The 16,579-nt window shown below is 44.2% G+C and overlaps 1 protein-coding gene and 1 long non-coding RNA gene across 2 annotated transcripts in view; one reads left to right on the top strand and one right to left on the bottom strand.

The window, feature by feature from the left end:
- ATOH8 (atonal bHLH transcription factor 8) overlaps positions 1-8,317 on the top strand; it is a 32,044-nt gene extending 23,727 nt beyond the window's left edge. The window contains exon 3 of the mRNA XM_059721468.1: positions 6,081-8,317. Coding sequence (XP_059577451.1) covers positions 6,081-6,086 — 6 coding nt within the window. The 3' untranslated portion in view covers positions 6,087-8,317. The remainder of the gene's footprint in view (positions 1-6,080) is intronic.
- LOC132248484 (uncharacterized) overlaps positions 1-16,579 on the bottom strand; it is a 52,578-nt gene that overhangs the window by 22,171 nt on the left and 13,828 nt on the right. The gene's annotated exons all lie outside the window — the stretch shown is intronic.

The following is a 16,579-nucleotide window of genomic DNA, read 5'->3' as shown; positions in this document are numbered from 1 at the left end:
TGCAGCCACACACCCCTTTGGCTGAGTGGCTCATGTGCAGCAAAGAGAGCTCAGCCCATGGACTCCAGAGCTGTGCAATAGCGGGGGCTCTGCCCAGATCCCACACCAACCAGCTGGTGAGCTCAGAACTCATAGCACAAGAGGAGCTGTGACACTGAAATCCCAGTGGTGTACAGCCAAAGGGGGGGGTGCCCTGAATATCGTAGATCACATGGAAAGCAGGCTGCTACACAAATGCCATCCTAACAACTAGCCACCAGCAGTCCTTCCACGGCAAGCACTTGCATTCAACACCTGTGAGATCTGGGGAGGCATAGGCATCAAAGCACATGGCGCTAAGGAGCTGTTCCGAGAGGGAGCAGCATAACCCATGCAACCGATACAATCCAGCCCTACCCTGAGATGCTTTTGCAGTTCTCTAAATTTGGTTTGACTGTGCTGACCGTGACCCTTGCCACCTGTAACCTTGCTACCTGTACAGTAATGGATTGGGGTATACGGGCAGCCCACGCGAGTTCACAAGTCTCTCAACTCTCCCCGGGCTGAGGTTCCTCAGTGCTGCAGTCTCCCTCCCCCTTTTCCTCTCCCTCACTTCCATTTCTGCACAAGTATTAGTCCCACTGGGATGCAAGAGCATACCACTTCTGCTCCATTTGAGACATGGCTATAGACCATCTTGAGCAGCAGGTCCTAACTGGAGTCTTTCACTGCATAAGATGTGGGAAGCCCACCCATATTCCCTGAGCATCAAAGATCGCAGTCCCTTGGATTCACCCCATGGAGGTCAGACAAAAGCAAGTTTGATGGATCTGTGTAGAGCTACCCAAGAAGTCCACCCTGCTCTGTTTAGGGACCAGGGAGTAGCTGCACATGCTGCTGGAGTTGTGGCTTCCAGAGTCAGGTGTGGAAGATTCAACCCCTCATTTTATGTAGAAACAAAAGGACTGTCCAACAGAGATCAGTTGAAAGAAAAATGAATATAGAGAAGGTATCAGAAACTAAAGAACTCCAAATAATACAGGAATCATGACACACAGAGACGCTTCCTTTGAATCGCCAAGGTCACGAGGCCAGTCCTCAAGGTCAAGAATCAGTGGCATTCAGATTATTTTTTAAACTAATTAAACCAGCCAATATAAAGTAAATCAGGCTTCAGAATTTCTGCCTATAGTGAGAAGAAAGGGGAGAGGGGAAAGAGAAATGACTTGTTCCTTATCTCTCTTTGACTAATACAAGTGGGGAGTGACTACCCTGAAATCATAAGAAGGGTTTTCTTCCTTTTGTATTCCCTTCCCCTTGTATGTACAGCATTTCTCTGCCCTCAGCTAGTTCCTGTGCATTCATCTGCACGTAAACTAGGGCTGGTCTTCCCTACCTCTCAGCATATGTTTTGTTGCAGAGAACTGCAGTGAAATCTCCCCCCCCCCTCCCCCCCGAAACACATTGTACATCTCCTAGCTGCACATTATGGAGCAATATTACTGTGAACAAATGGACAGTGGTCAAAATACATGAAAGTGGCCCATGTTGAGATGCCTATTTTTATGTATTGTTTGTGTACAACATGGTCAGCAATCCAAAGCCTACTAAAGTCACTGGGAGTCCTTCCATTGACTTCAGTCAACTTTGGATTAGATTCAGAAGGCTGGAAAACCAATTATCAACCAGGAGTTGTCTGAATTTAAGGGAGTACAGTTGTGCCATGTCTACTCCCCCAACCTTTTTATTTTCTTCAAAAATGCTTGATAGGTCATTAGTTTCTGTAGTGGAAGACATCCAATTTATCAAGACACTGTTACAAGCTAAGACATGGTATTCAGAGTATATTCACTTTTCTACCATCCTGAAACATTACTAAGGCAGTTCCTTTTGTCAGGATTTCCCCCCTCAGCCCTCTTTGTGTTTTTCTTTCACATGGGACAAATTAATCCTGACAAGTGAATTTTAAAGGAATGTTTATTATTTAGCTGTGTAAAGCACTAAGTTATTTTACACACAGGAAAAGGGAAAACCTTCTTCCTGATGAATAAGTTAGCAATATAAGATTGTCTGTCTGTGCATCTCCAAAAGCTAAAGTATGAAAAAAACCGAGGTCAGGATTTTCAGACTTCAGCATCTGAGGCTGTGTACAGAAGTTGTTTTTTTTCTGCCATTTAAAGTACTTTATTGCTGTGACCTAAGGGAAGTGTATGGCTTAACAGCACTTTAAAAAGTAGGTACAGCACTTTAAATTAACCCTTGTTAAGTGAGATATTAAATTTGAAGCGCTGTACTTTCCAGCACTTTAAATAACTTCTGTACATTGATTAACTTTCTGATGGGTGGAGAAGCCCCAGGAGGCTGTGGAGCGCCCCCTGCCACCTAGCCTGGGAAGTGCAGGGAGGGTCAGAGCCTCTCCCCACCCCCACCCCCCAACCCAACACTGCACCCAACACTGCACTTCTGTCCCCATCCCCCCCCCCGCCCGCCACCCAACACTGCACTTCTGTCACGTTTAAGAGCACTGTAACTTTATAGTACTATAAAAAGTGCTCTAAATTACAGCACTGTAAAATGTTCGTGGAGCACTTCTGTATACACCCCAAAACAGGGTACTTTTCGTCCACATTTTGTTCATCAAAAGAAAGTTAAGGTGCCGTATCCCAGCCAGAGCAGGGGTCCTCTTTGTTGATTTCCATGTTCAAATGCCAGATTTGAACCCTGAGCACATAGTTAATAAATAAATACATAAATTTAAAAAAAAACATTCCCTCTCCCTTTTCTCCTCATCGAGAAGCAAAAAATAATAAGTGACACCAAAAACATTCATTTGGAGCTATTGATGTCACCACTCACTCTGTTTAAAGGCAGTGTTTTGACTGTGTCATTTCTCCTGTCTCTCCATGTTTCCATTGCTTCAAAGAATTTTAGGGAGGCGTCTGCTGTTTTCAGTGTAGAAGAGAAACAAATGCACACTGTGAAGAATTGAATTACATTTATCTGATGGATTTGTTAAACATTTTGAATAGAGATTCCCCAGCCAGGCTGAACCGAGACTGCATTGTCATTAGCTTATACTGGGCCACAACAGAACCACAGACCCAAATTCTTCCAAATGCTGGAATATGCAAAATCCAGACATGAGCTCCCAGCTTTGCCATTGCAGCCCATCTGGATTTTCACAGATACAATCGTACCGACCGTGCATTAATGAAAGCTCCGGGCCCCAATTCTGCAACGGCATTGGTATGGTCATATCATTGGGGTGCACTAGTGATTTCTAGGGTATTCTTAGCTGGTCTTTGGGTTTTCCTGAAGAAACCTTATACAGGGCAAGGCTGCAGTGTGCATTAGATGCCCGTATATGCTGTGGAGGGGGGAAGCTTAAAGGGGCCTTCACAGCAGGCAGTTACAAAGAGTTACAAAGACTCCAGGAGGATAATATCAAAGAAAACATTGATACTATTGTCTCTGTTATAGCTTCCAATCCTGACAAACCAGAGAAGCTTAAAAAAAAACAAAAACCCAAACAAAAAAACCTGAATCAATATCAGAACAAAATGCCTTTCAGGAGATATTTAGAGGTTTTAATCTTTCCAGGTTATCAAAAGTATTCTTCTTAACGGCAACTTGATTACAGTGTCCAAGTGCCATCGCAAAACACAGCGAAGACTGAAGGGCCCCAATCAGCAAAGGCTGAATGCTGAAGCCAGGCAAATTCAAGTTAGAAAAAAAATAGGCACAAATTTAGTAGTGAGAGTGACTGGCTGTTGGAATAAAGAGAGCAAGGGAAAAAGTGGAGTCCTCTCTCTATTGGCGTCTTCACACTGAGACTGGGTGCCCTTCTAGAAAGCGTGCTTTAGCTAAACACAAGTCATTAGCTTCAGCACAGGGGTGGCTGTGCCCACTTACCCCTACTGATGTCTGGGGTGAGCAGATGAGCGCAATTTTCCTTTGATCATAGCACAGTCTGACACGTCCTGTAGCAGAGATGTCACACCTCCCATTCTCGCCCCTCATCCATCAGTGCAACCTTGTTTCAGGCAGATAGTGCAGCCCTATCTCATTCTCTTTTTCGGGAGAGATGCATTCAAGCAAGTCAGGCCCCTGACTCACTTAAGCATTTAAGGATTCACACTAGGCACTTTTCTGTATATTTAGGCCTGAACATCTTTATAAATTGAGCCACTGGACACCAGACCCTAATTTCCCTTGATTTTTAATGAATTAGGCTCAAAGTTAGACACCAAACTCCCACTGATTTCAACAGGAGGATAGGCACTTACTTACACTTGTGGATCTGCCCCTAAGTCTCTAAGGAGTCTAAGTGATTTGGCCACATTGACCAATTTGAACTTCAACTCCTTACAAAATTAGTCGCTAATAAGGTCTCAAAATATTCAATATTGTTTAGAATTTCTTAGGGAGCATGCTCCTACTCGGCATGGAAGGGGTGCTGGGAAAGGTTTCTCTCTGGTTTAAGATGCACATCTGAGCTCTGTTTATTACGATACAGTAATGAAATCCTTTGGTGACATTCCCCAGTCAAGCGTGAATTCCCCAACAAGGCCTGCTGCTCAAATGGTTAAATGATTTACACCCAGATAAGAGGGAGGGGGATGGTCCCATTCTGAAGGCCAAGCAGCCTGACAGCCGGAAAGGAGAATGTAATAACTCGCATCACTATCGCTCAGTCCAGGTTGTCCTATTTGATTTCCTTTCCATTCATAAATCTGAGATCAGCTTCTGAAACTCAAGATAGATCCCAAGAGGTCTTTGAAAATTCAAGGTCTTTCAAGTGGAAACTTGGTCTTTACTAGCATTTCTAGCTTTTAGTCTTCTCTTGCTCTGTTCCCTCCCTAAAAATACACACATTCTTTAGCAGCTCTGTCCCATTCTATCCATCAGCTCTACACTATGCATGTCCATTACTATTGTATTCACAATTTCTCGCTGGGCAAATAAGATCTTTTTTCTGGGACAAGTTTCCTTTGCAGGACTCACTAAAATATGGCCAAGGGGGCTCTACAAGTTGTGCCTGCAAAAGTGGTGGGGTAGGTAGAAAGACAATTTGCAGAAGTCCAATTTTACCACAGGGCTCTGGCATTTGCTGCTGTCTGTGTACAGGAAAGAAAAAAGAGAGGAAGAATTTGAAGGAAAATGTGATCGATCACACACACACACACACGCACACACCCATCTTCTCTCCTCTCCCAAACAATTTTCCATTGTGTGTGCGTGTGGGGAGGGGGGACGGGAGAGAAAGGAGGTGTGAACAAAGAAGCAGGAGTTAACAGGAGAAGGGCAATAAATTAGTTTGGGATAAAAAAAGAGATATTTAATGACAGGGCTGGCTGTTCCACTTCCAACAGTTTTCAGGGGTTGTTTTTCTCTCTTCTTCTCCCTCCCCCCGCAACTGTACCACTAAAAGAGGGGAAAAGAGAAAAGAACAAAATATAAAGAACAAAAATGCAAAAGCAGTTTTGTTTTATGATGTTTACTGGAAAAAATACAATATGGAGGGGGGAGTAACTTTTTTCTATCTCCCTTCTGGGGGGAGGGGGAAAAAAAACAATGAATTTTTCCATCAGAAAAACATCTAAGAAGAAAACTCTTCCAGCTGTGTGTAACAGAGCGTGCAAGACAAGGTTCTGCCACCTTTATTCTCACTAAGTAGCTCCATGCCCTGGGAAGAGCCCCGTTGGGTCACACCATGAAATCCTGGCTCATGAGGAAGCCTTGAAGTCAGTGAGAGCCTGCCAGGGTGAGCTAGGCATTCCCAGGCTGGGCCATATATTTCCACGAGATGCTAGGTAAAATGCTAGTATGAACGACTAGTGGTAAATGAACCTGGCCTTTAAATACTCCATGCCTCCCTCCTTTCAGGGGGCAATTTCCTCTTGATTCTGGTGAGCAAACCTACTTCTTACTTTCTCAGAGCTACTTCGACCTGATACTGCACCACGGGAGTAAATGGGAGTCACAGCCTACAGCAAGTGCAGCATGTGGCTCTGAAAGAACAAGCACCTGTTATTACTGAATCAGTCAATCCCCTAGTCTCTAAAAGTTCACCACTCTGACCACGTATCATTTCTTTCCAGGAATAAGAACTGGGAAAGGAGAATTCAGAAGAATGTCCAGCCATCGTTCCATCTATTTTGGGCAATGGTTGCATAACCCACACGAAGACTGCAAGCGGCTTTTTTGCAGAGACCCCTTTCAGGACAACAGTTGGCTAAGGGACAGTCTCAAATCTCTGGGGGGAAAAAAAAAGATGGGATTGTTTGTTTTGTTTTGTTTTTAAGCCAGCCACCTTTTAGTATGTGCAATTTATTTAGCACTTTTCCCTTTGCTTAACAGGGAAATGATACCTTCTCAGCTCACCTTGTACAGTGGTGTTGTTGGTGTTGTTGTTGCTGTTGTGCCAAAGATTTGATGGAGCTTCTACACCGCGTCTTCATTTTGCCTTAACGTTAAATCTTCGAGCCAAAGACAAGTCAGAAGTTGTGTTCAGATCATGTTGAGCGGGCCATTTCTTAGTGACAAATCACAATTTCCAAATCCTTCTGTAAGTCTCCTCCTATTTCTCCTGTCCATAGTTATCTGCTTGAAGCACTGGAACCAAATGCTCACAGTGGGGAAAGAGCCAGGACACACCAATACTTGCTCCAGAATCGATTTGTTTTCTTTCTTTCTTTTCTTTGAGCAATTCCATCATTCTGTTTCTTTGGCAATTACCCTATTTTCTTTCCTGCTGTGAAACACGTCCACAGGGTAGAAATACTGACAAAGTGAGACCTGAAACATGAAATGTGCTTTTTAAAAATATATATATTATATATATATATATAAAAGTAAATAAAAATAAGTGCCATGTAAAGCAATAAAAAGAGAATCAAAAGAAAGTTCAGATACGCAGAAGGGAATGCAGCAAAGCTATTCAGAGGTTGTTTCAGTTCTGTGAAGTGATTTTGGAGGGGGGAGGGAGGGGGAATCAAAGTGGTTAAAAACCCATGTAATGCAAAGGCATTTGAATCCTATATTGTACCTTTCACTTCAAATTGAAGTAAAAAAAAAAAATTGAGAAACATTCGCTTGGCGTATGCAGACTTTGTAGGTAATACGGGATGTATGCAGGACATCTGCTAGCAATGGAACAGAACTCCATGTCATAGTGAAGGAATATGGGTGCTTGAAGAAGGGCAGATTCAATGTTTTGCTTCCACTCCAGGGTAAAGCTTATATATGACGGGACCAAATTCAAGTCTTAGTTATACCAGCATAGATCAGGCTATTTGCTGTCCAATTTACTCCAATATAGAGGATTCTTAATCTGGTCCTGTATTTGTATGAAGCCAGATGGTTGTGTGTTGTGGGGCGAGACCAGGGTCTCTTATTGTAAGTATATCATTCTTCACAGTCCAAATTCAGCCAGGTAAAGGGATTCCATGGTTGCACTTCCCATTGCAGATCTGGGACGTGAAGGGCTGGTTTGATTGCATGATGTCCTCCCTGACAAGCACTTGAACATCCATGACTGCTGGGCTCGGGGCAGAAGGCTCATTCACCAAACACATGGCAGAAATACCCAAAGCACACTCAGATTCACACCTGTGAATGGGAGATGCCATCTCCCACCATCCACAGGGCATGTTGGCATATTAGTGCTGCTACTGTCAGTAGAGCAACCATAAAGAAATCTTCAGTGAATCGCTGTCAAGAACAAAGGGCTACGGCCCCTTTAGAAAGATACTGCTGAGAGGTAGCGGAAGATGGGTGGAGAAGTACGAGCTGATGGATTTGGCATGGCCGAGAACTAATAAAACAGGGAAGGAGGAAATGAAGGCAAGATGGATAGAGTATCTTCAGGTGAGTTCAGCTGCATCCCTGGGAGGACGTGGGACTTAGCAGTTTTGCTGAGAGGACTCCACAAATTCTTACATTAATTAAAAGCAAGCAGAACTCAGAACTGGAACTGCTTGTGGGAAATAAGTAGTACATGGGTTGCGGCGAGAGAAACGCACTGAACATCACCAGTTCCCTCTTTGGTCTGGAGCAGAGCTGAGTGAAACAATTCAGAGGGAAGACTTCAGTTGAGAAATTCATCTGCCCTGTTTGTTTATAAATAGTCTCAGTCTTTCTTAAAGTGTATTAGTCATGAATTAATTACCTCTCAAGTACTTTCTACTCAAGTAATTTATTAATTGCCTCTCAAGTATTTTTTGTTGCAACATGCAATGGTTGCAAGTTGAACTGTATTGCTATGTTCTGATGGGGTACTTCCCAAGATATTGCTTTTTTCGTCCCCACCTTTAGAGAATAAAGGTCTTAAAATCAAGCCTTATATTTACAAACCTCAGAATTTACCCTCTTTGACATGCTTTACCCTTCACGTTACATTTGCTGCTCTTACAGGACGCACTCAAGCGCTGGAATCGTCTTCACAAGGGGAGCCGAACCAAAGCAGTTTCGGCTTTTTTGATTGTAGCTGTTTTCTCAGCTCTACTCTGGAGACATGTACCTATGGCTAATGCGCGGCACCAATACCATTCCAACACCTAAGCTAGGTCTCACCAAGTAGGGGGGGGAAAAAAAGGGGTAACACATTAATTATGCCACTGACAAAAGAGTGGTAACAAGGCAGTTGGTTTTACTGAGAGGCAACGTAGCAGAGGACAGCAGCAGGCAGGGCTGCAGCGCTGACCTTACACCACCCCCTTCCAGTAAACCCCACAAGTGCTTTGTCTCCACTTAGTATTTTATAACAAGATAAGGAGCTCATGTTCTGATCTGTCTGGAAAACAAAAACAAAGATGGGGAGGCAGGGAGGAAACCCTGCATGTCAGTACAGAAACAGCCACTCGATGATGTTATAACAGGAGGGCAAAACTGCTGTTCCATCTCCAGAGTCTATAAGCAAGAAAATTCCTCTGGCAAGGGGGATCTTCCCTGCAATGGCCCAAACAGATATTTGCTGAAGGTTCAAGACAGTGTAAGTAAGAGAAGCTGCCCTGTAACTTGAAAGACAGAGCCAGGCCTTTTTTGGTTCAGTTGCATCAAGATGTTAAGCACACCAGCATTTAAGGAATAAAAGCACACCATACCCCTAAGGCTGCACTTTTATTGGTTGCCTACTTGCGTGCCCTTCAACTGAACTGGCTCGTTGTCACTGTTGTTCTTGTGTAAACTGGATGGACAATTTGCAAAAGCTCAACAGCAGTTGACCATGACCTACCACAAGGAAGAGAGAAGACACTGAGTGCAGTATGTACTGAACAGCTGATCTAGGCTAAATGGATTTCTAGTCTGAAAACGCATTTGTTATTGTAGCGTGCTGGGCGCGAGGACAACTAGCTGAGGCAGGTCATGCTCAGTCAGATTCTGCTTTCTTTCACATCCATGTCAAAGGCTGAGCCTACTAACTCCATAGAAGTCAATGGAGTAATTGTAGGTGCACACTAGCGTGCTGAACCAGGGATCCAGCTACGGCCCCCACTGAAATACAAAAAGGAAAAGGTATATCCCATGCCCATAACAACAAGTATCATCTGACCCCAGAGTATCACACCTTGTTCATGTTCAGAGCATCCATTGTGTGAGAATAGCCATCCTGATTAGACTCTCTTGCCATTTCCTGTATTTTTTATAACAGATACCGACAAAAACCATGTGAACTGGAGCAAACAGTGCAAGTGAAACAAGCAGATATCCCAGGTTGTACCTGCATATTCAACTATTCCAACAGGAACAGCCCATTGAGATCTCATTTAATTCTTTCTTGCACCAAAATCTTGATGTTTATAGAATGCATCAAGCCAAACTGCGCTCTCTGGTACCAGCTGAGATGAATCAGGGGAGCTGAACCAGATTTATTCTCACATCACTGACAGCAAAATACATTCCAAATGCTGGGCCGATTTACATCTCACGCTAACTGCAATGGGCTTGCATGGAGCAACTTCATACACGCTGTATCCCCTGCAGAACGGAAAAATGCATGTTCCAGAACGGGACTGAAGACAAGAGCACTCAGCATAAAACTCCTCACTCTGCATCGAGAAAATAGATGGGGTCTCAGTAGAGAGACCTCAGGCTACAAATAGTATTTCTAGCTGTATGCGTCTTGAAATGTTTGTTGGTATTCTCCTGAAGGTAAGGGGGAACTGCTGCTTTCATTTCAAAGAGTATGGTTCAAGACATAATGGTAATAAAAGGCTGTCCAGTATGACTCCTGTGCACCCTAATGACATACAAGCCAGAAGGCAAAGAAAATGAACCCCAACTTTTTCTTTACTCTTATGGTTTTAAAGTCTGTGTCTGTTTTTAGTGCTTGGTTAGAAGTGCTGCAAATAGCAGAGAACAATTTCAGCACATTTCAGGATTTTAGTGCTGAATAATGCCTTGAAGTACATTGCATTCAACTGTATTGAAATCCTAGGATCATAGAAAATGGGGGCTGGAAGGGACCTCAGGAGGTCATGTAGTCCAACTGCCTGCTCAAAGCAGGACCAGTCCAAATAGATCACCCCAGGCAGGGCTTGGTCAAGATGAGCTTTAAAAACCTCCAAGAATGAAGCTTCTACAACCTGTCTGGGTAACCTGTTCCAGTATTTTACTACCGTCCTAGACAGAAAGTTTTTCCTAATATCCAACTTAAACCTCCCTTGCTGCAACTTGAGACCACTGCTCTTTGTTTTGTCACCTGCCACCGCTGAGAACAGCCCAGCTTCATCCTCTTTCAAACCCCCCTTCAGGGAGTTGAAGGCTACTTTCAAATCCCCCCTCAGTCTCCTCTTCTGCAGACTAAATAAGCCCAGTTCCCTCAGCCTCTCCTCAGAAGTCATGTCCCCCAGCCCCTCACCATTTTTGTTGCCCTCTGCTGGACTCTCTCCAATTTGTCCACATCCTTCCTGTAGTGGAGGGCCCAAAACTGGACACAGGACTCCAAATGTAGCCTCAAAAGTGCTGAATACGGGGGAATTATCACTTCCCTTGACCCGCTGGCAACACACCTACCAGTGCAGCCCAGGATGCCGGTAGCCTTCTTGGCACAAGGGCACGCTGCTGACTCATATCCAGCTTATTGTCCACTGTCACCCCCAGGTCCTTTTTTGCAGAGCTGGGTCAAGGTAAGTTAGGGTGTATTTAGGCTTTTGGCATGCTGTTTGGGCTGCAGCACCAGTTCACTGGGGAAATAATCCATGTGCCTAGGCAACATTTCTATCCTATTGTATTTAGCAGACGCTCAGCATCATGGGATCTCAGCAGCAACTCCAAGACACGTCTAACAGACCCTAACAACATTAGAAAGGTGACCTTTTGGCCCTGAAAACTGGCAGGCACCACTAAGTAAAATCTAAACTTCCACTTACCTGGCTCCACCCTTGCAGCTAAGAGTCTGCCTCTGATACTTCCCTCTCACTATGCAACATCACCTCCCTCCCACTCTCCTTACAGTGGTCCCTTTAAGCCCACTGCAAAGGAGCTTCTGGCTCAAAGATCATCTTACTCTACAGCCTTATGAAAGAGAGCCAAAGATAATTATTTTGTACACCATAGCTCCTGAGAAGACTAGTTGCGAACTAGGACTTCATTGTGCCGAGCACTGTACAAACACAGAAGAGAGTTCCTGCCCCAAAGACCTTACAGTATTAATATAAGGTGAAAGACAACAGATGAAAACACAATAGAAGAATGAGGCGATAATGGTCGGCATGGCCAGCAGCAGTCACAGCACATAAGCAAGTTGTGTAGGCATGTCTTTTGCTCAGACACATCTGGAAAGCTGGTATTTTCCACAGGTGGATTGCAATGAACATTTCAAACCAAGACAGCTTTAAAATTCAGAAACTTGACATCTGAACCCAGATCCAAATTCCTATTCTTAGAATTAGGCAGCCCAAACTCAGATTCCTTAAGCTTTAATCGTGGTTTTCACATTTTAGATCTTGAGTTTTGTGTCTGAGTATGACCCCAAGTTGGGGGAGCCTCTAGATCTAAATGGTGGAGCTAGGCATGTGGGTCCAAGCTTTCAAACAATATTTTGACAGTTTTCAATTGTCTATTAAGATTTTTATGAATCTTCATAGGCACCTCTGCATCTTAGGGAACCTAGGTCTCTTATAATCCACACTATAAGACTTGATTCTTCTGTCTTGAGCACAGATATGAGCCATGGCATGTCTTATTGCCCTGAATTTAACTGAGTCATGTTACTGTAAAACTAGTGTAATGAGCATCATGGCCTTAGTCCTCTGTGTGGCTCTTTCCCTAGTTAGGTCATAAATCTGACATCACTGTGCCCAAGAGAAATAAAAAAGGACAAATTCTTTGAGGTTGAAAGCCAGATGGATGGGCCTCTGAAATGACATCCTGCATGCCTCTTACCAACTCCCATTCCAGAGCATATCATGCTGTTAATCAAAGATGAAACACAGTAAGGGGAGAGCATTCTTCAGGATGGAAATAAAATGTACCAGGATTCAGCAATTTCTCTTTCCTAGGGGCTTCCCCACCATTTTCCATAGCACGATACTGGACTAATATATTCTAGTTCAAGGTTAGCTTGCTCCATTACTTTAATATCTCCGTGCCTTAAATCTCCCCCACGTGAGGTAGGTAGGCATTATCTCCATATTACAGATGGGAGCAGATGCAAAGAGAGACTTTAGTCAGCCCTGTAGAACTTGTCTACACTGCCGTAGGGGTGGATCCAGAGCATCTTGCACCCACCTGAGACCACAAAGATGTTTGAAATCCCAAGTTTGCTAGCAAGTGTGCTCCAGGGTCACACCCAGGATCTGGTCTCAGGCCTGCCAGAAACCAATAGCTCAAGAATGGACAGAGGAATGAGTCCAGAGCAGCCCCACTGACATTTTGGCATGCTCCAACCATGTTCCCACTACCATGACCATAGACCAGCCCCTAGGTGCCTGGCCCCTGGAGTAGAGTCCAGATCCCTGTGGTAAGTGTGTGGACTCCCTGTACAGCACAGTGGGGGAGGTGAAATGCCTCCAGACCACTGACTGAGGAGCCATCAAAACTGACGCACTTGTGGGATACAAGAGCTAACAAAGAGGAAACACTGCGTGCGTCTACAGGTGCCCCTGACTGCGTGCTATCCACTGCTATTTGTGCAGTCCCAGCGGTGCAGGGGTCATTTCTACAGTGACGTAGTGGTGGCTTCATGGTTAGTGCCTGCCAATGCTACGTCACTGTAGCGATGAGCTCCATTGCCATGGCTTGTCACTACAGCAACATAGTGTCTCATGCAGATGCACCCACCAAGTGCACAGACTGTCCCTTACTACAGGGTGCAGAAAAAAATCTCAATCCGCTCAAGATTCACAGCACAGATTCTTCTCCTGAAAGTAAAGAACCTACAACCTTTCGTTCAAGGACCAAGGAGGCAGCAGGGAGTAGCACACCTCCCTCTCAATGCAATAGCCTAGTATTTACAGGACAACTTGGTCTCCCATTTCCTCTACAACTCATTTTAGCTCCCTCATTGCCTAAGGGGATTCAAACCCACATCTCCCACCTCATTAAATCATTGAGCTGTAGGCAGTTCTTGGTGGGAGCACTGTTCATTCTTCCTGTGGGGGCTGCACCACTGTACAAACAACCCTAGACTCATGGTACTAAAGAGACAGCCTAGTGGTTATGGCAGCCATGTAGGAGGGGGCATCCTAGGCTCTGCTCCAAGGGCTGTTTAACATAAAGGATATGACTTGTCATTGGATTAAAATACAGCAGACATCCTGGCAGAAGAGACTGAAACCCAATGAGTTGAATCATTTGTTGCAATGGCACAGCTTCAGTAAGAGAGACTGAAGAGCAGCATCACCAGTCCAGAACTTCCTATCACTTGGCCAGTAAAGCACACCCCAGGACAGTGGTGGGAGTAGTGGGTTTGAACCCACAAGGCAGAGAAAAGAAACAAATCTGCATTCAATTACCTAAACAAGCACTCTAACCACTGGGCGAGGGTTTAAAGATGCACCAGCCAAACGCTTTCCCCTCTGGCCGCAGTTTAAAAGCAAGTAGCCATTGCCATTGTAATTTTGGAGGAGCTAATCCTGTCAGCATGCTCCAAGCCCAGTGACTTGGACAGAGAAACTCCTTGTTTCCAGATCCTGAGCAGGCTTAGGTGGAAAGTAGACACTGAGCTGCTCAGCCCTGTCAAGACTAAAAGTACTCTTGACAACATCCACAAGCACTACCATAGGCATTTACAGGATGTAGAGCTCACTGGGCTCAAGAAACAGCAGTATTCATGAATGAGAAGAACTAAACAATAAGTTTTATTGTGGAGCAGTAGGCAACTTCTCTCAACCCTTAGGTAGCAGCTATTTAAAGAGAGACACTCAGGGACCATTTCCCAATTCCCAATTTCCTCAGTCTCCTGTTAGGGAGCAGCTCTAAATTATAATTTCTATCACTACACAAGGTTAGGTAGCAACTGAGCAGGGATTACACAGGAAGACTGTGTTGGTACAGAGAATTAAACCCAGGTCTCCCAAGCCAGAGACCAGTACCCTAATGAATGGCCCAGTCATCCTGTTTTAAACCATTCTTCCAGTCTGGACCCAATTCTCATTTCATTCTCAGCAGTGAGAATCAAGTGAACAGAACTTCACCAGCATGAGAGCAGTGTTAGCAAATGGAAAACCAAATCAGTCACTCATCCTTCTAGTGTCCAAATCTTGGGTTTAAATCAGAGGACTGGATCCTCAGCTGGTATAAATCAGCATAGCTCCACTGCCTTCTGAACTATGCTAATTTAAGACAGCTGTGGATCACGCCTGTTAAGCACAAAATTCTCTCTTACAATATACCTATCAATTGGAAAGCAAGGATCTTGGACCAGACTTGTCACAAGAGAAGTCTAATAGACCAGACTGTACTGGTAGAAACATGTAGCAGCTCCACTGAAAGCAGGGAAGTTCATCTGGCTTGACACCAAGAACACAAGCTGGCCCCATGCATTTTCCTATTTATTGGAAGTGTAATTTTGATTTAATCCTCTAGCTGGTCTACTTAAACCCAATTTTCAATATAATTTCATATTTGTAATACTGATATCAACATTAACAATTCTGATGTGCTCAGTCAATGAGCCAACTTCTCTGTTGGCACAGGTCCAGTAATAACCCTCTGTTTTTATGATAGCAGACATTTCTCCATTGCATTTTCCCATTCCCATGTCTCTCCCCATACATCTAAAGAAGCGCTGTTGGGTTAGAGCGCGCGTAACCACCCGTGTCGTTCACTTGAGCACTTCGCCCTTTCTGGCCATTCGGATCCAGCCGTCTCCTTTCAAGTCAACAGATTGCCTTCCAGTAAAATACCTCAAAAGGTCCCCAGGGATTCTCGCCTGCCATGTCTTGTTGTTACTGATTATTGCTGGGAGGATGTTCTTGAAAACTGCCTCTCCTGGTTTCTTCTTTCAGCTCTCCCAATGACATACAAGTCCAGATGATATGGGTCCTATCAAAGTGAATCTACTCAGTCTACAGCTGTGGGGTACAAACCCCAAGCCAGAGGGTGCTGTCAGTTCCACTGGTGCAAATGCAGATTAACCCTCTCCCCCCAACCCCCCCCCCCCGCCCTGAGCTCTTAAGGACCTTGATGACCTTTCACAGGCAAAGTGTAGAATATAATCTAACAGGTCAGCTTGGAGGCACCCCACACGGGGATCTTTGTCTGCATTAACTGTACAGTAGATATTTGCAGAAACATCTGTGTAAGAATCAGGACTGGTTCCGGAACAGTTCCTGGACAGACAAGAGGCCACTTAGCTCCACTGGAGGAAATACTTGCAACATGCAGAGCCGGATCCTGCATCCTGCAGCACCTGCACAGCTCCTTAGTTACTCTCACTTAGTGTCAGTCAGGCATCTGCAATGCCAAGATTGCAGGGAACCTAGAAGGGCTTTAAAGCCACCTTTGCCCCTCCATCAATTCATCTAGAATTGGCTCTATATCCCAAGGATCTCCTCTTTCCTTTTTTGGCCGCCCACTGAATTAACTACCCACCATAACTCTACTAGCAACAGTTTGTAGAATATTATCATTGGTTTCTGTTGCCATAGAGCCTTCCAACCCCCACTATGTTAAGAGGTTGCACAAGCAAAGCGCAAAAGACAGTCCCTGGCCCAGACTGGTAACAATTGAAGGGAAAGACTAGACACAACACAGGTGGAAACAATAATTTGATAATGGGATACAGTGTAATAACAAGTCTGTTATGCTCTGTACAACTAGGTACCTCTAACAAACTCTAGGACTATTTATTTTGTTGTGATTTGTTACTATTTGTAGATTTCCCATGCAGCAAAGTGTTTCTGATTGCTACAAGCCTTGCAGCTTTTACTGAGAGTTTGCTTATTCCTACTTTTGCCCTGTTACATGTTGCAGTGGCACTAATTACACTGCTGTGGTAATAAGGGTGTAGTAATTAGTAGTAACTGTATTCACTTAATATAAAAACCAACAGCACAGCTACCTGAATGAATTGTGTAATGCATGCAATTCAAGTTTTGGTTTGCTGCTATTAGGTCCTAATATATGTTATATATATAATTGAATGGTATAATCT

This window comes from Alligator mississippiensis, chromosome 2 (assembly GCF_030867095.1).
Source record: "Alligator mississippiensis isolate rAllMis1 chromosome 2, rAllMis1, whole genome shotgun sequence".
Taxonomy (NCBI): domain Eukaryota; kingdom Metazoa; phylum Chordata; order Crocodylia; family Alligatoridae; genus Alligator; species Alligator mississippiensis.
Note: the sequence above shows the minus strand (reverse complement) of the source record. Positions and strands in the feature narration are given on the sequence as shown.